This window comes from Electrona antarctica, assembly GCF_951216825.1.
Source record: "Electrona antarctica genome assembly, chromosome: 3".
NCBI classification, from domain to species: domain Eukaryota; kingdom Metazoa; phylum Chordata; class Actinopteri; order Myctophiformes; family Myctophidae; genus Electrona; species Electrona antarctica.
In genome coordinates, this window is record NC_136808.1 from 36,246,976 (window position 1) to 36,274,514 (window position 27,539).

At 41.6% G+C, this 27,539-nt stretch overlaps 1 protein-coding gene across 2 annotated transcripts; it reads right to left on the reverse strand.

Moving 5' to 3' along the window:
- Window positions 1-463: 463 nt before the first annotated feature.
- mmp2 (matrix metallopeptidase 2) lies at window positions 464-27,364 on the reverse strand. Of its 2 annotated transcripts, none has more exons than XM_079497582.1 (13): window positions 27,007-27,364; window positions 26,493-26,719; window positions 24,444-24,592; window positions 21,586-21,714; window positions 20,989-21,162; window positions 19,038-19,211; window positions 17,742-17,915; window positions 16,561-16,716; window positions 15,489-15,636; window positions 8,648-8,784; window positions 6,058-6,217; window positions 5,416-5,525; window positions 464-1,643 (listed from the first exon to the last, which is right to left on the reverse strand). In XM_079497582.1, exons 1-13 carry the CDS (start codon window positions 27,139-27,141, stop codon window positions 1,540-1,542), a joined length of 1,977 nt encoding a protein of 658 aa, XP_079353708.1. In that variant the 5' UTR covers window positions 27,142-27,364; the 3' UTR covers window positions 464-1,539. The 2 variants fall into 2 exon arrangements, with proteins under 2 accessions (XP_079353708.1, XP_079353707.1); XM_079497581.1 differs by having other exon boundaries at window positions 16,558-16,716.
- Between the last annotated feature and the right edge of the window lie 175 nt (window positions 27,365-27,539).

The following is a 27,539-nucleotide window of genomic DNA, read 5'->3' on the forward strand; positions in this document are numbered from 1 at the left end:
ATCTAGTGATTTATTTAGTTTGATTACTTAGTTTAAAGAGAGGGTTGTGGACATGCCCAAAATAGGGACGCAAGGGTTAAAATATTTAAGTGGGTTTTTTTGTGTAAATAAATAGGCCTAGAATAAATTAATAATGATATTAAAGTTTTTGTTTGTTTGTTTTGGTATGCCTATGAGAAGAACCAGAGACTGTCACCAGCTGCACACTGTTGTAATCTTAGAGTTGAATAATATAAGGTTCAGGTTGTGTATTGACTAAAACAAAAATGAACATGTATCCAATGGCAACGGGACTGAATTCGAGTAAATGGCCTCAACGAAATGTCCATAAGATGGCGCAATTACATAATAAATAAATAAACAAAGCCTACATCACGCACGCACGCACGCACACACACACACACACCCCACCAAAGATCCAGCTTTATAGCCAACAGTTTGTGTAATGCTTTCACTGTTTATCACTGAACCAATATTTACCATTACTCTTTATTGACGACAGAATGACAAAGTGCACAAGCATAAAAACAAAACACAACACAATCACTAATGACTGAAGAGTAAAATCTTAAGGAAATAAAGATGAATATAAAAATGATTATCAAACAATACTACTGGTACTCTGGTCATGATTCCATCATGCAGCAAACCTATACAGCCTCTAGGCAAACCTGTGCCTTTTTTTCCTTTTCTGTACCATTACTGAAGGAAAATGCAAAATGGAGGTTCCATGAAAATGAATTGGGTCTCCATATTGTGCAGTTCCCCTGTATATTTCTATACAAAGTGCTAGCCAAATGAAGAATAACATGTGCCTATGAATACTAACTTCTGACGTAAAAAAAAGAAAATCTGACATTGTTACACAGAGTATAAAATACATAGGACTAATATGCAAATTAGCAATTTCTAAAGCACCATCTTCGGTTGAGAGACATTGTGCAAAGTCATGTTTTACTTCAAATGTATTTCACAACAATGAGACAATTAATTAATCAATAAAACATTAAGGCATTTATAAAAGAAAATGCACTTTATACACTGTGGACATAGAAGTAATTCTAAGCCAACACAAATCCCTCATATGGTACAAGACCAGCCCTTGGGAATCAAATTTGCATAATAGGCAATATCTCACAGCACAGTATGGACATACCTGATGTCTGAATTTATGACAAAAGACAAAATAAAACAAAAAACAAAGGGGGTTGGGGATGGCCCCACATAACAAATCTGCATCAGCATAACAAATAAAATGCCAATATCACACAATAATAAATCAATATATCCAGTTGCATATGTTCAGCCTGTGTAGAAGGCCTCAGGGTTGCCTTTCTGCCAAGCTAGGGCCTAATATTACACACTGGAGGGGGTAGGGCATGTCCCTTCATGAGAGCAAAGGGGGCAGCAGGGCCTGAAAGCCCAGCAACAGGAAACTCTTTGGTGACCTCTAGCTGTGCGCGATTCCATGGCAGGGTCCTCGTGAGGACAAAGGTCATCCCAGGAAGAGCCGGCAGTGGCTCTGTATCTCATCAATGTTTAACACCCGAGCCAGTCCTTTGTAATTTCTCCCAATTTGACAATCTTCAGGCTACTGTCTTCCAATTTGAAATAGTGGGCACCTTTGAAGAAGTAGCTGTAATCTGTGAAAGCAAGGAGCAAGCATTGCACATTAAAGCTCTTCATTGTAAACCTTTGTTGCAGAAGAAATGCCAACGAGCAGTCTGCCTAAACCATACTGACGTCTTCAGGACTGCTGGATTTATGTTTCTTTCATCTCACCTAATCTTAAGACAAAAAACTATTTATCTATTTATTGTCTCCACCAGGCCGAAGGCATGGGGAGAGAGTATGTTTTGCACTCCGTCCGTGTGTGTGTGTGTCCGTCCGTGTGTGTGTGTGTCCTTCCGTCCGTCCGTTACCAGCTAATCTCTGGCACCGTTAACCCGGTCGATGCCAAACTTTGCACACACACTCCCTGGATGCCAACGATGAACCTCTGCCCCACATTTTCCAGAACGGCCTGTTATAGCGCCACCATGAGGCAGCTTTTCACATGTTTTACCTAAAACTGCACCGATCTGCGTGAAACGTTGCATGCACACTCCCTAGAGGCCAAGGACAAACCTTTGACCTGCATTTTCCGCATCTGCCTTTTATAGCGCCACCAGGAGGCCGACTTTTGTAAAACAATTTTTTTGATATTACTCCTCCAGATTCTGTCCAAAAATCTCACAAATCGTTACAGAGTATCTCTATGGTCATGTGCTCAAGTCGGATCTGTCCCATATTTCATATTCCATCCTAATTGCCTATAATTGGCTTTCACAGTTTGCAAGATTGCCCCGTTTTGAACAAAAGCCTCAAATCATGAACGCAGCATGCAATTTACGTGAAATCTTTCACACATTTTCCTACTAGGCTGAGGAATATATCCCACCCTTTTCACATTGGCCTGTTATAGCGCCACCAACAGGTTGATTTTTGCAAAACACATTTTTGGAACAAAATGCCTCAAATCATCCAATTGCCATCAAAGGCAAACATGTTTATATTACTCCTAAACATGTTGCCAAACATCTCACAGTCCTATCCTCCTGGTGGAGACCTGTGCCCAGAAGGGCACTTTTTCTAGTTTATTTATGTTTCTCGCTTATCAGTTTGGTTGGCAATGTGTGTTTTTATTGTTGTGTAAATAAGCTGGAACAAAGGTTGTTTGAATTGACAAAAACAATATTCCTTATAGTAAAGGCTCGGAGTACAATCAGCTTTCAATATGGGGCATATATGACATCATTTGCCGTCGGAGAAGAAACAGAAATAAATCAGGCACAAAGTTGGATGTCCTCATTTTCAAAATGTTAATATAAGGCAGTGTACAGAGGCGCCACTGTGGAGGGGCACAGAAGTTCTCTATATAAATGTGTTTTCTCACCATGTGGGGGAGGTGCTATGTGATGCTTACAGTATGTATGTCAGGAGCAATGGCCTGAGCAGTAATGGAAAAATCCCTGGTAGACTGCCATCAACCAAATTGTGCATAGCATCGCACAGAGCAGGGGTTATGGCAGGGGATGGGCCATCAGAAGGGGTTCTTCAAATTTCATGTTCATACAGACGTACATGTGCCTTTTATGTTATATTGATGCATTGAATACATAGGTCCACAATGGAAAAAAGTCTCCAGGACTTTATTGTGTTACCCTTTTAGCCCAAATGTCTGACTGTACCTCGCTGTTACATTCACAGTTACACATTATCCCCTGATATGCCCATATATGGAGTTCTTTGTCAGGCATGCCCAAATATGGAGTCTATGCAGATGTCAGAATGATGTCAGAAGTCGGTGGGACGAACCCGTATTTAGGCATGCCCAAATATGGAGTCTGGCCCGGGCAGAGGCCTTGTGATGTCAGCTGTGGCCCGGGCAGAGGCCTTTTGTGGCGGTTCTGGACAACTGTGGGTCCGACCTACTCAACACCAGGTACTGCACTTCCTGTGGGGGTGTCGAACGCGTGTGTCGACGTACACACACACAGAGAGACTTGGTGCATATATAGTTAGATTATTATTATTATTATTATTATTATGATGAAGTCTAATCCTAAATGAACAATACAAAAGTAAACCAAGATAATGTGGAACTGGGAGTTCCACATTCAGAGCTACTTCTTGTCAACTGTTTTGTTTTCACATCTTCACTATGCAACCCAGTCCTTCTGAAAAGTCCATTTTTGGCTGCATGGCATTGGCAACGCAAGAGTTCTGGTATATGAGCAGTGTTGTTGTTGGAGGCATGGTGCCAGACATGATGAAGAGGCTAGGCTAGATCGGCCTGGGCTCTGGAAACAAGGCATGTCACGGCAGAGAACTGGATCAGACAGCACTGACCCTAAAGGCTTAGTTTAGACAAATCTGGTTTGTTGTCAACACTCTTATTTGCAAGCGATCAGATCCGATTTGTGTATCCAGACACATTATCAAACTACATGTATTGGTGTAACGACACGCTAACGACATAGGAGTGAGTAATGCTTAACTTGTACTCTGTTGCATGATGGTGTTGCTTGCAGAAAATACCTGATCTACATCTGATCTACATCTTCTTAGGCTGAACACAGCCTAAGAAGAGCAACCATAGGCTCTATGCACAGCAGTCATATTGGACCTATTCCTTACTTCCTTCACAGGTCTTATATTACCAGTCATACTAATGAAGACTCTGTTCCATTCTGGTCAAACAGAGTCAGGGTGCTAATATTGTGCATTGGATCAATGGAAAAACTGCTACACCAGGGGGTTTCAAATGGTCCCTTATGGGTAACTCTGAGAGTGTACAAATGGAACCAAATGGACCATTATGGGCCTCAACAAAGTATTTGCACCGGGGCTTATTGCAAGGTCCAATCGCCACTGGAACAGAGCCTTAATTAGCACAAGTGGTAAGACCTGTGAAGTAAGTAAGAAAGAGGCCCAATTTCTTTCCAATACTGTGCATAGAGCAGTTTTAGCAACAGAATTTGGGAGATTGTCCTGTATGTGCTCAGTCTCTAGTTGAGCGAAGCATGACACAATGCATACAACTGTGTGCAATGGTGTAATGTTGTGTCTCCCTCTGTAATGTATTTTTGTCTCTCATTGATGTTTTATGTGTGGCTGTAGCTGGGGTGAAAGCCTGAGACAAATTTCCCTTGTGGACAATAACGTTTACCTTGACCTTGATACACACTGACTTGTGAGTCTATGCATTTCTTGTATTATACCTGTAACCATAACCTGCCGCATACTATCTTGTCTAAGTATTATGTCTCTACTGTATGTCTATTGTATTGCAGGGTAAGGATTGGAATGCCAGGCTGCTGCTGATGAATGGGCAGACAATGCAGCCCATGCACACAGATGAATGGGCAGAAAATGCAGCCCATGCACACAGAAGTCCAGTGGTCATTTCCTCATGGTTGCCCTTTCACTCTGCCGAAGGCTGGTCCGGGAAAATAAATCACTCCTGATCACTCCTCTCATGCCCCAAGATGGGCATGAGAGCTGATACTCTTTGTGGAATGGCTGACATTATGTGGAATATGGCAGGATGTATGTGTTTTGCAGGATCAATATTGTAGCTACTGTAGGTTTGTTGCATACATCTTATTTAACCTTTTTTAATTATAACTATAACTATGGTCATAGCTAGGGATGGGTATCGTTTGGATTTTTGCGAATCCGGTGATCTTATACAATTTGGGCATTTAGCAGACACTCTTAATCCAGAGCGATTTACAGTAAGCAAGAACAACACATGGTAATATGCCTACATCAAATACATACAAAATATATATAGGCCTACAAAGATGTCCTGATTTGGAGATAAAAAAAATAAAAAGAGAAAGCTTAAAATAAATGAAGATGTGTTCTTACCAATGCCATTCAGACTGAAGGCAGCGTCGATGCCGTCTGGAATTCCATTCCATGAGTCAGCGATAAGCTTGGGGAACCCCGGGTCCATTTTCTTTTTATCCTCATTGTACCTAAGGGATCATCATGAAGAGCATGGATTTGTATATTGGGTATTACTATATTTCTTTACCATATATCTTTGTTACAGTAAGTGGGTGGCTCTACAATCTAATGGTATTAGGTACGGTGGACCTCTGCTCTCATTCATCCCCCATGCCTCTAACCTGCAAGACATTTTTCCTCTTTTCTTTTTCTTTTTCTACATAGGCGGTTATCCTAGTTTTAGAGCACAACTACACAACAAAAGTGCCTCACTGCCTATTGATGTGGAGGTATTAAATGTAAACATAGGGCTCAACAAGCAAACATGCTCTTCCTTGGAAGTGAAAGAGTTACAGGAAGTCCATACTGAAATTGTGTATTTGTGTAAGAGAGCTTTTGTGGTTTCTAGTTCAGTGTAAATCAATCATACTAAAGAGCCTAACCGAAACCAGGCATGACTCTAGGCAGCAATAACATATGATAACATCATCAACGCAGGCCTGGACTTTGCAACAAACAACCTTTATGCTTATGGACGTGCATTTAGGCTTTGCTCTTCACCTCCAGAACTTGTCCCCAGAAAACAGGTACGTCTTCCTGTTTTTCCTGAAGCTTAGGGCTGCGTCAATGTTTTGTACATCACTGGGTAGGCCAAGGGAGGAGATACTCTTGGGGTAGCCTTTCTCCAGCTGGTCCGCTTTGTAAATCCACATTTCATTGCCTGGGATAAAGACAGGGGTGTTGAGACACCAAATCAAAGCCAAAATAAATACATGAATGAATATATATATGAATGTGTGTGTGTGTGTGTGTGTGTGTGTGTGTGCGTGCGTGCGTGCGTGCGTGCGTGCGTGCGTGCGTGCGTGCGTGTTTTGTCTCATGAAATGCCTGCAGAATTATTCCAACTAACATGTACAAACAATAATGCATTTATACATTAATTACAGTGTGATTAATCAAATCTACTCTATTCAGAATCAGATATATTGCAAAGGTGTATGAAACACTGCAATGCCTAAATAATTTGGACTGGGTATGTAATCAAAAAAAGTTATGTCACATGTCAGCATTAGAAAGACTGACAATATAAACTTTAAAAATGGAGAATATATGGAGAGCCTTTTGCTCAGCGAACGCTGAGCCTACATATGATGGAAAATATATAGTGAGGCAGCTCTCAGTGTCCTGCAATCTGGAAAAGATATTATGTAAATGGAGTCAAGAGTCCGGAAGGTTGTCATGATGCTGCGATGCAAGGCATGCATGTTAAACCACTAGTAATAACCACAGTCTAACTCTTAACCCATTCTGGACGGGAACCCCTTTTGGTGTTTTAAGCATTATTTAGCTATTGAAAAATAGCAGATCTACAAGCTCCAGCTTGTAATAATAATAATAATAATAATAATAAAACTTTATTTGTAGCACCTTTCATGACATGAAATGCAGCTCAAAGTGCTTTACACAAAAAAGAAAAGAAAGGCAGGGCATAAACAATACAGTGAGGACATGAATAACATTTTTTTTAAAAGACAAATAAATCAATTAAAAGCAAGGGTGTAAAAGTGGGTCTTATTTTTGAAAAATCATGAAAATGTGGCGCAAATATATATTTCAGAGAGAACATTTTTAACTAAAATCTTTGCTTCTGAGGGGTTTTTCATAGAGATGTCCCGAAACTGTATCGGTGTTGGAAAAGTATCGGTATCGGCCCTATTTGGTCATATCGGGTCATATTGGTATCGGCAAATATGCCAGTCTAACCACCGATACTGACACAGGGGTAAGGGGTTGACACTATGGCAGGTAAATAAAATGTTGGGGCAGGTGGAGTTTGCTTTCGAGTTGCCCAACCTACAAGTGCACATTTGAGTGAGGAGTTTGCTATTAACAACACATGATAAAATAAGTATATATACATATTATTCTCTGGTATCGGTATTCGATATCGGAAATTGTGGTATCGGGATCGGATCGAGAACGAAAAAAAGTGTATCCAGACATCCCTAGTTTTTCAGGAAAATTTTAGGATTTAGAAGCCTTTTTTTAATCGACCTCAGTCCAAAATGGGTTAAAGTGTCCAAGAGTGAGCACCACATACAACCATACCCTGCTAATGTTTCTACTTATCCTAATGTTACAGTTCTTATAAATGGACCATCACTACAGCAGGGGAAAACAAACAAAGGAATGCCATCCATTAGTCATGGAAATGGAATAACGGCTGTTTCTCTGGTCACCGTAGAGCTTGAAGTGACGCAAAAGCAACTAGATCCTGTTAGAACAGTGGTTGTTCGCAATCTTTTTAACAAGAGACCCGAAAGAGAAAGTTGATGTCTCTCCAGGACCCGCTAAGTGAATCCTTTTTTTATTCTTCTTCTTTTTTTTTTATTTATGAAGTGTATTTTAATTGTATTTTTTGTATTCTGTTGAATAAATGTTAGATTTATTATTTTATTATTTTCTTTCCTGAAAATCTTTTGAAGGGAGAGATAGAAAAACATATTTACTCAAGTCGTGACCCATAAAAATGAGTCTGTGACCCAAACGTGGGCTCCAACCCAGTGTTTGGAAAACCCTGCTGTAGTACACTGGTTATCAACATATGGCCCAGGACCCCAGGGGTCAATGCGGTGGGTTCCAGGTAGGGATGTCCCGATACACTTTCTTCGCTTCCGATCCGATCCCGATACCTCAATTTCTGTGTTAGCCGATACCGATACCGAATACCGATACCAGTGTCGTGATCTTATGTTGTGTTTATAGCTATCTAGCTATATATCTCGTGTTGTGTTTATAGCAGACTCCTCACTCAAATGTGCACTTGCAGTTTGGGCAACTCCAAAGCAAACTCCACATTTTATTTACCTGCCATAGTGTCAACCCCTTACCCCTGTGTCGGATTGGTGGTAAGACTGGCATATTCACCTATACCGATATGACCCGATATGACAAATAAGGGCTGATCCGATACTTTTCCCGATACCGATACAGTATCGGGACATCTCTAGTTCCAGGGGGTCCCCACTTAAATGGAGTAGTTTGGGGTCCCAAGATATCAGATGGTGGTCCGTGCCTTAATGCATATCAAACTGGGATTCCTGTAACAATTAAGCTTCAAAGAATGAAAGCATCTTCATCTGCTGTGTACCTGCAAAGAAGATGGTCTTCTCCTCCATCGGGCTCTCGTAGGCAGCGTCCACCTTGACCGGCAGGTCTGACCAGTAGGTGGCCACCAGCATGGGTCCGTTGGGCTTGCTTCTGAAGTTCACTGACCTGAAGAGGAACCTGGAAGAGGAAGAGTGGATGAAAGGAATGAGTGGAAGTTATTAATCATTATTATTAATGAGGCCAAGGCCTTTCAATCATACACGTTTCATGATATTAGCAGTGATAGTTTACTGATTAGTGTTTATTATTATTTGTTACCCCGTCCATGATGATACCCTACAGTTGGAAATAAAGCATACTGTCACCAATGTTTTCGTATTCATATAATCACGTCATCTCCATACTCAACATTATGAAATTACTAATAAAGCCAGTCTACCCTTTTTCCCTTTTTAATGACCTTTATATTCTTACAATGTTTAGTGGCTGGCTTCAAGTAGAAGAGCCTTTCTTTGTCAAACTCTCTCAGTTGTCAAGCACTGAGCTTTCGTCTAAACTCTCTTAGACTGTACTTTCCCCCTAGGAAGTTGAGCTCTGCCAGCCACCACAACAGCTGAATTATTTTAAACGACAAATCCTTTCTGATCGGCTCTAACCCAACCGACTGTATGACTACTACCACACAGTGGTTACATAACAAACAAGCAGGCACGCATGTGTAGTACTCCTCATAGGTGCACTCCCGTGCTTAAACGAACAGCACTACACCCCTTGGGGAAGAGGGCATGATAACAGAGTGAGCGAGCAAGAGAGAGAAAGAGCAACAGAGAGAGAGAGACAGAAACAGAGACAGACAAAGACAGATGGCGGCAGTGAAGCAGGAAGAAAAGCTTTTGGGAAGTAGAAGGTCCCCGGTTCGACCTTCCTGTCAAAGTGTTCCTGAGCAAGACACTGAACCCCTAACTGCTCCCGATGAGCAGATTGGTGCCTTGCATGGTTGCCTCTCCCATCTATGTAATGTAATGTAGTGTAATGCACATTGCACAGAGCTTTGGATAAAGGTGCAATATAAATGCAGACCATTTAGAGAGAGAGAGAGAGAGAGAGAGAGAGAGAGAGAGAGAGAGAGAGAGAGAGAGAGAGAGAGAGAGAGATGGATGAGGGGGGGGTTAGTACAAGTGCTTCACTGGCCCTAGTCAGCCACAATGGCCTGATTCATGAGCATCTGGTCCTCGTTAGGGCCAGGGCTGCCGACGCCAGCGGAACAAGACCCATCTTGCCCGGATTTCCAATACACAGCTGCACAACAACAGCAGCTTCCCAAACTCTTTTCCACTGACCTATTTTACACAGAGCAAGCGCTGCCCATCACAAAGGGGTGATGAAGTTGTGATAATGAATAAATATGAAGACGCAAAGCAGATATCCCCAAACCTTGTGTTTTTAATCAAGTCTGTCAGATAGAATCAAGAGAACTGGTTGATAGTTGCAGGCGAGGAAATAAAACTTTTGTCTTCAGACCACAAGTGTGAGCCAGCGATTTTCCAACCTCTTTCACATAAAACCTGACCATCAAATGATGGGTCAGCTTGCTACTTACGGTATGTGTCTGGCAGAGTAGACAAGATCTACGTAGGAGGATGTGACTCGTGGTCTGACCATTTAAATATATACAGTACTCAATTGACCAGGGTCATCCAGGGGTCTATACTTAGTGTCCCCTTTATACCAAATCTCTTCACGGAAACATAACTCATCTACAAGCTCACAACTTGTTGCAATTTCATGCGTTGTGAGCTTGCATGTGCCTAGGCTATTATGACATGACAAGAATCGGGATGCTAAGTTTCATGTGGTTAATTCTCGACATACAGTGTGAGACAGGGACTGCCGATAATTCCGACTACGTGGCTTTGCGTGAGGTTAGGGTTAGGGATAGGGTTACCTGTGATTTTTGTAAGAGCAGTGCCTTAAACTGTCCAAAACCGTAGTTGGCTATAACATCAACAGTGGGTAAGCTGATTAGTCAAAGGGTTTTTGGTCCAATCCAACAGTTCTTAAAACTGCAAGGACATGTAACCCATACTACAATGCATCAGAGAGTTTGGAAACATGTGGTTGTATCTGTCCCTGTAAGAATAAACACAGTCAACGGAATCAGCTGGTTGGACAGCAGATGTTATACCATCTCACCTCTAAAGCCTCCAGACAGACATACATGGTATTTTATGCTGAGCTCAGTGAGAACTTTCAGTGTTATTTGTCTCATCACGTCCAGATTTGTCCAAACATAAATACGCAGAGCCAGAACAGAGGGGGAATCCTGCATGTTCTTTTACAACAGCACAGACGCCTGTGAACTTTCGTTGAAGCCCAAAGTGCACTGGCTTTTATCTGCCGATATAAAAGTTGACTTGTTTTGCTGCTCTACAGCCAGAGGACCTGACATGGCCTTGAGGCAGCTCATTACGTCTCAGTCTAAGTGTCGGTTCCAGCAACAGGCAATGCACCGAAACGTTACTCATCTCTAACTTTGGAAAGGGGAATGTTATTGCCTCCAGACTCTCTTCTCCCCATTTTGCGCAGTGCCTCTGGGTCAGCTTGTGCTTGGCGGCCCCATTTTCTCACATTTCATAGCAGGGATCACACAGCTTGCTTGATAGTTTGTCACGCAAAAGCCTTGTGCGAAAGGCCAGAAAACACAAAGCAATTAAATGCAATAATTCTGTTACAATTTTCTAAATTTCAGTAAATATCTTTCAGCTAAAAAATAAAAAATAAAATAAAATAAGAACACCAGAGCTCACAGCAAGTTTAACCAGTTGAACGGCTGGTGTACATATTCTTGCGGGAACATTAGCCAAAAATAGTCGATCTACACTAGTGAGGTTGTAAATCAGCTATTTTTGGCAAAGAGATTTGGTAGGCCTATAGACGGAAAAAGTGGTCAAAGTATAGTTGTAACTCAAGTCCAGTTCTCAGACTACAGGGGTTTAAGTGGTTAAACATCTGTCACAACGGTCCAGCTACAAATAACAGCATGCTGGAGTAATCCCTTGCCCTGAATTAGCAGAAAATCGCTTTCCTGGGGTGAAAATATAATGCAGTTATGAAGTCATTTTTGTGTGTGTCATAATTTGATCATAACTTAGTCTCCCGAGACAGACTGTTGACTCACGTCAACTAGTTTGCCAATGGGTTGCCAGATTGATCATAACTAAATCTTTACTTTGTAGTAATTAGCTTTATGCATTTAGCACACAAAGGTACTGCATGGTTATTGTTTTAAATATTGACACATGAAATATTTAAATATGATTAAACACTATCCTGATTGGATGATGGCAAGAACTGTATTGGTGAGAGGGAGTTCCACAGCGTGTCAAAAGACAATTTGACCCCTTTTCATTTACAAGATCAATGGTTCTCATCCTTTTTTGAATCAGGGCCCACTCACCTGAGATGGTCACCGAATCACATCACAGTAGCCGATGATCGGGTGGGTGGGTGCATTTTCAGATCATGTTTATTTTAATTGTCAATCAATCCATTGTGTTCCGGCTGGTTCAATAGAACTACCGGTAAAGGTGGTTGTACACTGGATGCATTTTTCGGAAAACCGACGGAAAAACGCCGCTAAAAATCCGAGAAACGCAGCAGTGTACAGGGACCTTAATAGTATACTTTTTTTAAAGTATTTTCAAGGAGTTAATACTTAAGTTCCTACGGTTAACATGAGCAAGAAATCAATATTTTAAATACTTTTTATTAGCACATGTATTCCATAATTCCATAGGGCTGGACCACACATGGGCAAATTACATCATCAACTTGTGACAGGATTTGTCCCTATAAATGCATTAAGAGATCCATTATCCATAATCCATTATGCCCTGGATCTTGCCTGGATCTTGCCTCATGGAAGAGCAACATGCTGCCTTGGAATACATTATATTAGATACAGAGGGTTGTTTTGTGTGTCCAGTATCTGACTATCTACCATCCACTCCGCGACCAACACAGCCAAGTTGTGCTGCCGCCCAGAACCATATATGGACCAAAAACACATAATTTCATTGACTCACAGCTCGCTCAAATGATCTCTCTCATCTCATTTAAAAATTCAAAGTGCTGTGGAATCTGTAAACTTCTGTCTTTCATTTGGTATATAGATCGTGAGTGTACTGCCTCTCTATGAAACGGTATCATGCGAAAACGATAGTTCGGAAAATCGGATTAATTAAACAGACTTGCACCGAACTGGCAAAATCACATTGGAAATGACACCCATATAGCCTTTGATTGCCTTTCATTTGGTTGACACAAGTATCAGCTACTTGTTACTGATTATGGGGAATTTTACATTATTTTAATCCATTACATATTTGCTGCATGGGGTGATGAGGTGACGAAACTGAACGAGGGAATCGCGCACAATGCGCCTTGGCACAAATCTAATAACTTATTTGACTAGACAATTAAACACAATGTGCACAAGGACACTCTGCTGATTATTGGGAAATTACAATCACAGAGATTTGTGGAGAATTAAGACCTCTGAGCTGTGAATGTTCTGCAACATGCATGCGTCAAGCCGAGGCAGCTCCAACTCAGATCTCAGGAACATTCTTTTATCAAACGGATTTGCATTACATGTGGTTTGAAGAAGCACTTTCCGTTGTCCTAAACCTGTGTGTATAAGATAGCAAATATAGGGAAAGCGCATCAACACGCCTACAGACACACCTCCACCCGCAAATATAGGAGTCTGCAAAATGAATAGTGGGTTGTGTGGCCGCAAGATAACGTTTACGCATATAGTGGAAGCTCCTAAATGAGTATTTCACAGATAATGTTTAATACTGGCGGGTAAGGCATGGCATTATGTTAGTAAACCGAATAAGATCTCAATTCCCAACCATTGGGCAGGGGCCACAAGGTGGCGCTACACTGCAAATACACTTTAGCAGGCTAGCAGGCTTATTCCCTGCTCATAGATTCCAATAGTTTTCCAATGCTACAACTCTGCCAACCTCAAAATTAGGTGGGAATCTGTTATGAAAGTTGAAAGTAGGAAAGTCCCAAACCTTCTAGCTCGAGACCCAAAAGGGAAACTTGATGTCTCCCCGGGACCCAATCTAGTGAAAATAGCAGATCTACAAGCTCACAACAAGTCACGATACGACGAGTTGTGAGCTTGTAGATCTGCTATTTTCACTACTTCTTCACTACTACATATTTATTTATGAATAAAAAAAGAAAGGAAAAAGTAAGAATTAATTCCTGAAAGATTTAGATATTTGGGGAAATGTTTGAAAATCATTTGAAATAATAACAAAGAGATATATTTTTTTTAAACTACAAAAATACATGGATATTACTCCAGGCCCATAACAATGGGTCCGTGACCCACACAATGGATCCCGTCCCACTGTTTGGGAAACACTGCGCAAGAGCTAGTTAAGGAGCTCCAACAAAAACGATAGGGTCCGCGATTCAGGACAGTAGTCCTGAACGCACGCTTGGGTTAAAGCTGATCAGAAACGATTTGTCATTTAAAAGAATTCAGCTGTTGTGGTGGCTGGCAGAGCTCAACTCCCTAAGGGGGAAGTACAGTCAGGAAGCATTTAGACCAAAGCTTTGTGAACTGAGAGAGATTGACAAAGAAAACCTCTTCTTCGAGTTGAAGTCAGCCCAGTAAACACAAGCTTACAAGCATCTACAACAATAAACCTACCTCCTGGGGAAATGATTAGGCTATGATCTGGGTTGTGAAATCCCACTTTCTTTGTTTTGCTATGTTACATTTGGTTGTGATTGTGTGTTTCTTCCTGTGCATAGATTACAGAAAAGACAGACAACAAAGCCAACGTCTTGATAAGTTTAGAGAGGGTTCACCGGGTGCAGAGTTAACGTTCCTTCCCACCACTGTGGACAATGCGGTTAGATTCCTCCACGGTGCCTCTGAGGGTTGCCTAGACCAGGGATTCCCAACCTTTATATTACCACGGACTGGCTGACGGCCTGACGCGGACTAACATGACCCTGGGTAGAGTTGGGGTAGGTACTCGTGGGAGGGGTGGGGGGGTCACACGGTAGTTGTGCATCAATCGTACCAAGACGAGACACAGAAGATGATTGGCAGACAGTCAATGAGGCGGGATTTGGGAGCGTATGGCAACTTTGGGCAAGCCACGCCCCCGGCGCGCCGCTTGAGTGCAAACCGCGCCCAGATATTTGGGTGAATGTGCGGCCAAAATGGATGCATTCTGGAGCCCTGTTCTACAGGTTGGTCAGGGCTTAGACATAATATACTTAGACACTGCGTTGGCTGCTGGGTCCTACACTGACATCGCTGTCATATTGGAGAGGGCAACATGACAACCAGAAAGATGCTTGAGTCATGTGCAATTTTGGGGCTGTACTGTACAGTATTTGATATATTACTGTTGTATGTAAGAAAAAGTACTTTGGTATGAAAACCCACATTTTCTATTTAACCATTTTTACTTTGTCAATAATAATGAAAATAGATACAAGCTCACAGCTTGTACTTTAAAATTGGCCAAAACAATTTACACAGGGTTAAAGTGGTTTACCAAGTATTCTGTATTTTAACATAACTACATGTCTGGTATTTGTAACAAAGCAAAACATCCAGCAAGTAATCACTGTGGATAGACCTCCTGTCTCAATTGACATAAAGATGCTTGATGCAGAGGATGAGACAATATATATATTAACAAAATGAAACACTGGATATGATAAAACCACAAATGTAGTAGGCTGTAGTATGGTCACCTATAGCTTGACCTAAACTGCATCATATTAACAACCACCTACAGTATAGGTGGAGTTTCCTTTGATTCTGTTAGGCCTACCTGTCCTTGAAGAAGAATGTCTCTCCCCTGATCTGGGCTACAGCATCAAACACCACCGGCTCACTGCAGATGTCCATGGGAGTGACAGGACCCTGGGTGGGGGGCAGGGGTTCGTCTGGATTGGTTCCACCACCACCACCACCACCACCTAGCAGTGAAACATTGGCCAGAATATTAGCAATTTGAAAGATACATTCATGCTCCAACACGACAATATTAATTAAAAAACTTTGGTTTCATACTTGAGGGTTTTTAATGGCTCTTTGGTTTAGTTTTGTTGCCAAGCATGCAAATAATCAAATTGTGGAAACAATATATTTACTCTTTTTGTGCCTGAAGTTTAATTTACAGATTGCTCAACATAAATTACTTAACGTTACTGCCAAATAAACAAAACCTGCCTGACTAAACATTTTCCACAGACAAGATTACATTCCCTGTGCACGCCCAAAGCTAAAACCCAAAACAGCTGGGAGCAACACAATGTTGCAATCTCTAGTCTCCAGACTGTCCGTTTCTAAGGAGCACAAATCTTATGCTTATAACACACAACGATGATACCAGCTCAGTGACCTTGTGGTTACAGTGCCCGCCCTGAGATTGGGAGGTCAGGGTTTGATTCCTTGCCCAGGTCATACCAAAGTCCCTCAGTTGTGGGCTTGTAGATCTGCTATTTTCACTAGTTTGGGTCCCGGGAGACATCAAATTTCTCTTTTGGGGCACAGGCTAAGAAGTTTGGGAACCAGACAGTGCACTAGAGTCATGTCTACTAGGGGTTGTACTTGGACATCAAGCCACCTTGTGGTACATAAACAGGAGATAGGCTTCTACCCTATGGGCCACGTGGTTTGGCAAGGTTTACTTACTTACACATGACACTTGAACTTAGCATCTCTATTCTGGCCTGGGCATCATATTAGGTAATAATAGCAGATCTACATGTTCCCAACGGGTTGACACAACTTGTGAGGTTATAGTTTGGCCTTTGGCGATTTGAAGGGGCCATAGACAGACCCACCGGGGGAACACCTTTCAGTGAAGTATTTAGGGTTTAAGTGGTTAAACTCACCACCATAGAGCTCCTGGATGCCTTTGATATCATCATTAGACAGCCTGAAGTCCTTGGTGAAGGTGTAGATCGGAGCCATCAGTGCACCAGGGTCTTGAGAGTGTTCCAAGCCCAGGGCATGACCAAACTCATGGGCCGCAACCAGAAACAAACTGTAGCCTGGAAATAATCAACCAAATTACCTTCACATTTCTTGCATATTTGTGCTAGATATGTTAAAATATGTTAATTTCGCATCCAAGCTTATGAAGAATTTTTAAACTTTTTTTTTTTACAAAATCTGCATTTACTGTATGTAAAAAGCAATTAGCCCTTCACTAAGTCCCTCCCCAACCCGTTCTTGTCCAAAAGGCATGCTAGGAGCAAGGAGACAGGGCAAGCTGTCCCCATAGAGATGCATGTTAAATGATGGGATTTCTCCATACAAATAATCGATCATCATTTCAGCAGCAAGAGCATCAAAATGCTCTTCTAAATCTAGTCAACAAGGCCTGCAGTAGGCTATGCACTGGACACATTTGCATGACATTATTTAAAGAGGGAGAAATCAACTTTTAACGACTGTCCGACAAGAGTTTTCATGTTGCACGGTTAGACTACAGTCATTAGTATTATTGCCATCACCTGGGTGGGTCAGGCATGAAACTTTCCCAACGTTAAGCTGTGTATATGTTCAACAACACGGCCATGCAAAATAACACTGACAGCTATGAGGTGGTGAAAGCTTGACCTGCATAGCAACAGTTGCTAAACTATTTGGATTGGCATTGGACAATCGCTTTTCGGGGTGGGATATAGTGAAGGGCTAAAATAAATTACAGATGACAGAACTGGAACAAAAACGGTTCCAAAACCGTGGGATAAACAAATAAAAAAAAATGAATATAACACAATGTACTTGGTAACACAGTGGTGGTGAGTCTGGGTCTTGGAATGCCGCTTCTGGTTTTGGTTTTGGTGTGACTCTCACATAAAAAACAAGTGTGTCAGTTAAGGAATCAATTATAAAATTTAACCCACTGTAAATCTAATTGAAATTTGTTTCCTGTGACAGTCTAACTTCCTGCAATTCTCACTTGTGTCCTATTTGGAAAATCCCACCCACCTGGCACTCAAAGTGAGTTACAACAAAGACAATGATGTGCATTATATGCATCTTGAACCCGTGGCTGAATGCTTCTTACCCTGGTCGGGACAGAAGCCCCACTTGCGGTCGTCATCGTAGCTCTTGGTGCTGGCACACCACATCTTGCCATCACTGCGTCCAGAGGCAGTGCAGGCTTCATAGGTGTCTCCCAGGAACGTGAAGGGGAACGCGCAAGGAGCTCCCTCTGAGTTCCCTCCCACTGTTGACATGGCTGTATGGAGGCATCCAGTCACACGTTTCAGAGACACGTTTCAGATTAGTCAGCAGTCTGAACTTTAGCTGTTCATGCCGCAGTGCTCACCAAAAGAGTGTTTTGACATTTATTGCACTGTGAAATACTTGCAGATGTTGGAAATGGCACCATTAAAGCATACACAAGGCGCACAGAATCAATAACCAGGCACCAAACGTACTGCCGTTTTCTCAACACCAGCTAGCACAGCTGCAATCCCAGGCAATTAGAATCAGATCCCAATAGTATCCATCTCTTTCTCTTGGGCTCTCTGTGTCTCTCTCTGTCTCTCTCTGTCTCTCTTCTCTCTCTCTCTCTCTCTCTCTCTCTCTCTCTCTCTCTCTCTCTCTCTCTCTCTCTCTCTCTCTCTCTCTCTCTCTCTCCCTATATATTTGAAGTACTGCAAAGTGTTTGTCATAATAAAATGTTTAAATTGTTTGAAAGGTCTTGAAAGATTTCACCTTTAATATCTCTCTCTCTCTCTATCTCACTCTGGCCTACTCTCCCCAGCATCACAACCCAAGAGCGGCCAGCCCCAGTGACCAAATGGAAAATGAGCGGTTCTATTGCACAGTAAAATACTTTTACAACCATTCAGTAAACCACTAGCAAGAATGAAAACCACAGATGGAACATTCCTATCAAGCAGTACGGAGAAGCATTGTGCACTGTACAGCAAATAAACACACAAGAACACCCTCGGGCATGCACAAACATCGCTTACACACATACACGCACACACACAAACGCATGCACACGCGCGCACACACATATACACAACTTTCACTCACATATAAGCATACAAAAAATTTGATTTAATTCTCAGATTATGGTTTCCACGCAACAGCTCTTTTACTAGCAAAACAGTGCAAGTCAACCATGGATGGGCGAAGTATTTCCAAAAGAAGCTTAGAAGTCTTAGAAGAATCAGAATGAATTTGTCAAATACGATAAACATAGAATAATTTGTGATGTGGCATTGGTGCAGAGTCTGCAGACACATTTTGACAACAGACAAAGTGACACAAATGATACAGGGAAAACATGATCTTGCGTATGCAAGTGAGAGGCATGAGACAGACAGTATGCTATCCAACCCACCGGTTTCAGGGCAGAACCCGTAGGAGGTGTCGCGGTCGTAGTCATCGGTGGTACCACACCAGCGGTAGCCATCGTCGCGGCCTTCAGTGGTGCAACTATCATACTTGGTCCCCTGGAAGTTGAAGGGGAACTTACACGGAGCTCCATTGGCGTTTCCACCCAGGGTGAACAGCACTGTGCATACAGATGAACAAAGCAAGGTATGTCAACACTTTGATGACAATCTCCGGACACAGACAGACACAGCACACAGACACTCACACAGACCCTCTCATAGATGGCTAACCTCTTGCAGAGCCACGGTTTAAGGTTTAACCCATTTAGACCGGGAATCCCTATACGTAACTATACCTTTCAATCCGTGAACCTCTTTTGGGGTTGTTGTTGCTATGTACAGTAACATAATTGTTTTGTAATTTTGTATCTTTTTGCACCTTAATGTCTAATGTCTAATATCTAATATCATGCGCCTTACATCTAAACTCATGTACATACTGTGTACCGGATGGATATGCTTGTTGATTTGTCTTTCAAATCCCCCCTCCCCCTCTTCTTCTTTCTGGAAACAACAGAAACAATGGAGCTTCGTGGATCGTGGATGAAACAACTTTCATCACTTTTTTTTTATACCTGTAAACACGTGATGTGACAATAAAGCTGATTTTGATTCTAATAGGAACGGTGTGGCTCCAATGTGGGTTTTGGACTTCAAGAGGCCAGTCTGTGACGTCAGTAATCTTACGCATTTTGCAGTATGTCGTCAGTTACTGTATCTATAACACACTGTATCTGTGATGTATGTGTGTGACTCTCAACTTTGGGCAAGGGTTCAACCAAATCAGAGGCCTATTTGATTTCCATTTTACAATTCAAAAGTTAAATATTTCAAAAAAGTATAAAACATATGTGGAAAAAGGTTAGTGGTGAATGGTGATCCAAAGTTAGTCTACTGCCAGTGTGCACAAGAAGTTTGGCACTGATTGGTCCAGCGGTTTCTGTGATTTGCCCCAGAGACGCACGCACGCACGCACGCACGCACGCACACACTGCGATAAATACATAATGGTACAGCTGCTGCAGTTGTTAGATTTCAGTTCCATATGAAAATGCACAAATATGCAGGTATTAACCCAATTATTCTATCGCATTACATGAACTCACTGGTTCAACTTGTGTTTACATCATTTCCAACAACCCAGTACATGTGTACTTTGGCAACAGATCATAATGAGCCTTTGATAACAGCAGTACCATGGACAACAACTTAACGCAGATAAACAACATGTTAGACAAATCCCAGTATTTTCAAAGTGGGACAGTACCTTGCAAATTAGCAAATTCCATATGCCGTTCCAAACAACAACATAGATTTCCTGGCAGTTATTCCAGCCTATTTTCTCTCCATCCAAAATAAACAGAACTACTTCAAATAAATCTTATTTGAAGTAGCACTTGGCCATCAGAAGAAAAATAGCTTCTTACCACCAGCTTACTGAACATTTCTGAGGTTCAGATACAATGAAATTGAGCATGTTGCTTTAACGCTGCTAAAGTTGTTGGTCTGATTTCTCATGGGGCCATCTCTACTGCAAATGTGCACACTTGCAATGCTGCAGTTGGTAAACCACTTAAGCCTTAAATACCGTCATAAGTTATACGTTTGAGCTGATAGATCTGCCATTTTTGTTATTTCTTTTTCTTATATAAATTGACTGGGGTACTTTTACTTTACTGGAGTATTTCCAATGTTGTATACTTTTACACCACTACATCTCAGGGTCAAAAATAGTTTTCAATTTTTTCACGTTTGTGTATGACGTACACATAAACAAATGTGAAACCTCAAACCTGTCACATCAAACCCGTGATGTGACAACAATAACGTTGAGTTGAGATCAGAATATTATTTTGTTGCATTAGAACAGGAAACAGAACAGTGACCCATACTCACACTCATGGGGGCAGAATCCGTATTTTCCGTCTTTATCAAAGTCGTAAGTGGTGGAACACCACAGGAAGCCATCATCACGGCCCTGATTCGTACAGCTGGTGTACTCTTTCCCCTGGAAGGAGAAAGGGAATTTGCAGAATTCCCCCTCAGCGTTGCCAAACTTCACCTTCACCACTGCCAAAGAGTTCAGAAAAGATGTCTTACAATTCTCCAACTTTTGCAGTACTATACATATACTATACATGATAAGAGTGCATCATCATATTTATTTATTTTCTATAATGGTCATTTCAAACAAAGCATTATTAACACTTATGGGCAGCCCATATACATACAGTGCAAGTTTGCAAATATTTGCCATGCAATGTAATTCAAATTGTGTTGGAATGTTTAGGCAATTGCAGAAAAGTACAAGCAGGCTAAAACAAACACTTTGCAAATTATTTGCAAAAAATATCAACAGAAATGCAAATTATTGCCTGGAGTGGGAAAATAGTAAAGGCTTTAGAATCGACACCTGGATACGCCTTTTCATGAAAAGTGTAACTTGAATTTACTTTTTCTTAATATCAAGAATATGTTGTGTTTCTCTCGTACCTGCACCGTCTCCCAGGGTCCATTGCTCATCATCATCAAAGTGGGAGTCTCCACCAATGCCTGGTCCAGGGGCAAAGGCATGGGCCAGCAGGCCATCTTTACCATCGAAGGGGTAGCCATCCCCATGCTCTGTTGGTGACACAATTCACACATTAAGACCTCTGAAAAAAAAAATCTTCTGCAATGAAAAAGATTTGGCCTATATGTACTGAAAAGCTACTACCAATGTACTGTGGAAACTAGGCATGTAACGATTCACTAAACTCACGATACGATTTGTATCACGATATTTTAAACAAAAAATATTTTCCAGAAAAATTACTGTTTTTTAAATTTTATATAATTTATCTTCACCCGAGCTTTTTTCACATTTTTTATTTAACTACATTACTTTTGAAACATAATTGCCTTCCTTGATGAGCATCAACGGCCATCATCACCTGGGCACAGTCACAGACACACACAGCTCCCCTCTACAGGCCTCTACTACTGAAAGTGACTCTCATTTCTCTCCAAAAGCACTTGAATATGATGGAATATGATATATCTTTTTTTTTATTTCAATAAATCGATTCATATCGTCAAGATTAATATTGATATATATCGATATACGATATATCGTTACATGCCTAGTGGAAACTACTACCAAAGTATTATGGAACCTTGTGAGTTAAAGTTTCCATTAGCATTATAATATTTGTTTAATTAACAAAGATGCTATTGTAAACAGCAAGACTTTTAAACATAAAACTCCTGCTAACAGAAAACTAGCTTGTTAGCAGATTTCATCGGGAAATGCAAACAACCGTAACACTGCAAATATATTGAATTTTTTTTTGTTTGTCTGATGAAGGAAAAGATGCAAGTTATGCAACCAACTAAAAGCCCCAAATGCCCCTTAAACCTTTTTATAGATCTTTTCTCCCAGTTCATCCAAGGTGGCTTGTTCTTATTTGTGTGCCATCATAATTACGGATGTCTTTCCAGACAGGGTTAACTGGAGCCAGACAGACACCTCTGGCAGTACCATGATGTTATGATAACTGTCTAATGGATACCTTGACTGAAATGACCCTGGTAACCCACCCCTCTCAAAAGACTATAATCCTCAACCATGTCCCAAATCTGTCCAAAATATAGGCTGTGTGTGTGTGTGTGTGTGTGTGTGTGTGTGTGTGTGTGTGTGTGTGTGTGTGTGTGTGTGTGTGTGTGTGTGTGTGTGTGTGTGTGTGTGTGTGTGTGTGTGTGGCATAGTGTCATAAGAACATAATAAACATAATAAATGTTATACTTGACAATAAGTCAACCAGGCAGTCTTCTGGAGAACCGTTTTCTTCCTTATGGTTCGGTCTGATGGTAACTGCCCTTACTCAAGGGAATAAGTGGTTTACAAATGACTTGCCAGAGTTATTGGCACTGGGTTCCTATAATACGTGTTAAGCCTCAGTGGGGAATACCAATGAATTTCAGAGTTTCACCATGTCACTCCTATTCCCTGTGGAGAACTGGGAGGTCTGTCCGTGATCATTTCTAACAGCCCACACAAGACATGAGAGTTTATCCTGCAACGACCTGTCCTAAATGTGCTACGCCAAAATTATGTGCAACTCCATACGGAATGAATATTTAAAAGATGGAAAAAAGGACCGTTGCCAGCCAGGATGACTAGACACACTTAAAGCACATACTCACAAATACTGACTGTGCTGTTCAAGACCACAGGTAGAGCCATGTTCAATCGTAGACATAGTGTTACGTCCTTTAAACAAGTGTGTACCCTCATCGTACCCACAGTTACACAAAAATAATTCTGTCTTGTGAGATTACACATAGTGATGTTGTTGTCTTTTATGTTATTACTTAATACTAGATTTGTACGTGCCCGTGGGCCACCGGCCTACTTGAGAACGATGCAACTTGGGAACCTAATAATACCCGTTGTCAACTTGTCATAGCACCCGTTTTAACTGTCTGTCTGTGTCCCACATGGAGATCTGCCTGTGTCTGAATAGGGCTGACTGTGAAAAGTGGAATGGTTAAGTAGGCTAATCAATTGTCAGGTGTGGGGTTGCCATGGCAATCAATTGGCTGAGGCAGAGGCTGGAAATTTTGATTATGCCCACTGGCAGAGCCTGACCAGAGCCTTTTGTGGTGGTTCTGGAGAACCGTGGGTCCGACCGACTCGAGGCCGGGCAGTGCACTCCCTGTGGTGGTTTGGAACGCATGTGTCGAATTTGAAGTCGGTGGGGCAAACGGTTCTCGAGTTACGTGCATTACACACACGCACGCAGACAGAGACTTGGTGCATTTATAGTAGGATTGTTATTACATTTTTAAGATATTTTTTTTGTCTTTTTGCCCTTATAGATAGATAACAGTAGACAATTGGGAAAGACAGTAGAGTGAAAGAGTAGAAATGGGGGGAGAGAGAGAAAGGGAGTGACACACAGCAAAGGCTGTCGTGATCGGGAGTCGGATCCGCTATCAGGCTGCAGGTGCCGGGACCGCTACCCTAGCCGTCCGGGCCATTACAATTCTTTACCATATATCATGAGCACAGCATCCAATCAACCCCCAAATTGGAATCACATGTTGATGGGCCTCTATAGAGCGCACCCCCAGGGGTGCTTTCTTTTCTGACAATCGTGGGTGCCACAGATGGAAAAAATTTAACAGTATGTTATGTAGAAACTCTATTCCCCCACAGGTTCCTCGGGTCCTGGAGGCTGCACCACGAGACTTACACAGCCCTGGGTGGGCCACCCGGCCTGGTGGAGACATGTTCATGAAGCAAGTTAAACACTTGTGTTCACTGATATACCTGACTATGACAGAAAAGAAAAAGAGTTGTACTGTACCGTTGCGGCCAAAATTGATCATGATGTCAGCCTCTCCATCCGTAAGGCGTGTGAAGGTGAGTGGAGTGACATCAGCCCACACTTTGAACGCCCTGAAGAAAGCATCGTCGATAGTCTCTTCATCCAGATCTGGGCTGTGTCCGAGTATTCTGAAGAGTGACACATGCAGGGATTCATTCACCAAAACAGGAAATGCAGTGTATATCTGGATGGGTCAAAGCATACGGATGATTCCATCCTGCACATGTATAACATTCAAATTTGAATTAAACACTTCACCACCTTCAGACTTTACATAACTAATCCTCAAGACCAGTGGTATTTCAATGTATTTGAAAATCATTAGGATCTATAATTTGCCATTTTGTAATATACAGTATGTATATATTCATAAATATTTGTATAGTACTAGTAGCATATGTTGCAATACTAATACTAATGTGTGGTTGTCACAAAATCACACCTAAATCACACCTAAACTTGTCTTACGGCACACAGTTTCTGCACCACTGGTCAAGACAATGACTATGAATTATTTTGATATGATATGGTCAGTAGAATACAATCAGGGTCAGAGAGACAATGAAGTCAATACAGCCATGTTGTAGTAATACTGTTATCTTCAGACAAGCAGACACTACTCCCATTACTAGTAGACTATGAGTCATCTGGGGAAAATCTTCCCTGAAAGAGTTCAACCGCAAAAAAAGAAAATGTGTGCCTGTTTCTGCTGTGGATTCTTCTAGACATGGGCTGAGCTGAGATCCCCAAGTTTTTATTGTTTTCTTTAGCCTTGCTATCCTCCTTGACAAACAGAGACAGGCTAAAGTGGTCAGGCGGCCACATCACCCAAAAAACACTGAAATAAATAAAACAATTTGGTGCTGTAAACTTCAAATAAATGGAGGGGGAAAAAATAAAAGGAAATAAAGATCAAAGACAGGAGCCTGTAAAGGAATGCTGATGTTAGCAAGAAACAATTCAAACACAAAGATTGTGTGGATGGGGGTTGGGTGTAAAGGAATCAGGGGGCATAGCTGAGGTCCATCTCTCAAAGCAAACAGACTCTGGGGGTGTTCTTTATAGTTTCCTTCCTTTGCTCAGCAGTTTATGGAACAACAACACAGTTAAACACTGGTTAGGGGAAAGAGATTCAGACCTGTGTGTTTGACAGCGTTTTCATGTGAGCCACACCTGGGACAAACAGAGACATGCAGGTAGATAAAAGATGTAAAAAAATAGTAAAAAGGTGCTCCTGGATCAATCGGGATAAGACATCAATTGAAAAAAGAGATCCGGCTGGGCACACAAAATATTTAAAATACGAGAAGAATCTTTAAGAAGACCAGTATAATACTTGTTAGTGTTTATTTGCCTTGCTTAAGATGGATATGCTTTATTTCACATGTCAATACATTGGCATTTAACCGGTTAAACCCTCATCTAGACTTAGTAAACTGGATCTGCAAATTGGACTTATCACTTTTCTGTTCACAAAAAAGAAAAAAGTCACGCCTGTGTGAAGTGAGGGGCGCTCTTATCATCATACATCACATTTAGGGGCTTGACCGCCCAAAACGTTTTTTTTTAACTGGGGGACCCCCCCCACACACACACACCCTGACAAGCACTCGGAATTGTAGGCATTACATTTTTGTTTGACTCAGTTCAATAGATAAATATTGTGATACAGTACAAGCTCAGCAATGTGAGGCATTGTGAGCTTGTAGATCTGCTATTTTCATAATGTGTGCCTCTTTCTTATATGTAATATTTGATAATTTGGATATTATACATACATGGTGCTGTACCTCTCAGGATGAGGTTCAACCATGTAGGCCTAAAGAATCATTTAACCACATGGACCTGTAAATAAAATTGTCCTGTGTGTGTGTGTGTGTGTGTGTGTGTGTGTGTGTGTGTGTGTGTGTGTGTGTGTGTGTGTGTGTGTGTGTGTGTGTGTGTGTGTGTGTGAGCGCGCGCGTGCGCAAGCCTAGCGCTTGCATGGTCATTTGTGTTATGGTGTGTTTAGTGTTGTGTTGTGCTGACCTGTAGGTGATGTCTTTCTTCTGCCACATGGGTTTCCTGTGGAAGAAGTTGTAATTGGCCACATCTGGTACTCCACAACGAGGCTTCTTCATGATCTCCACAGTCTTCTGGTCAATCTCTCCAGTTTCTTGCAGAGTAAAGAACTTCTGCATTTTCTTCAGAGTGTCCTTGAGCACCATTAGGTTACATCTGTCTTGTGGGCATCCATAAAACTTGTTCAAATAGTGCTGAAAGAGAAACGTGTAGATAATAGCCTTTATAAAGAAATATATAATATACATATCTGTGCAGCTTTGATGAAGTGGGGGTTTTCCGTTCTCCTGACGATGACAAAAGTATATTTTTTCCACATTCCTATGAACAATATTAAATATGTTTTAAAGAATGCAATAAAAACTCGCGAGTATTTGATTTGATCAACAACTTCACCGCAGTAGCCTATTTAGGCCTATTGTGTGTGCTAGTGGTTAGTAAAAAGAGAAAGAAAAAATAAACAAAAACAAATACAACTTACCAGGGCAACTTCTTTGTCTGTTTTGGGGCTGGTGTCGTCTCCGGGAAACCTGATAATAGGCGAGGGGGCAGCGTAGCTTTTCTGAAAAGCGATGAATTGCAATAAAAACACACTAAATATCGTCAAACACCCCATAGTTGTTGTCAGGTTGGAAATAGATTTTTGGGGAAAGGGTTAGGAGGATAGATTCCGTGCGCTCTGAAGTCCTACTCTGACTGAAATAGTTTTGTCTTTATTTCTTTAACGGGACATCCTGCACCTCAGCAGCTCCATGAAAGTTTTCTCCGTTCTCCGTCACTTCTGCAGTCTGCTGCACACGCACTTTTCTCGACGCTCTCCGCTGTGCGCAACACTGCGCAGTCTCCAGGTTGGTGCACGCTTGTGTGTGTGTGCGCGCGCGTGCGTGGTTGCTTCTCTCCGTTGTCGTACGACGGTGTCGCTGTGCCGAAAATGGCCGATCTACAGCTTATCGGCTATCTCCGGTTTGTTGTCTCCACCAGGAGTATGTTTTGCACTCCGTGTGTGTGTGTGTG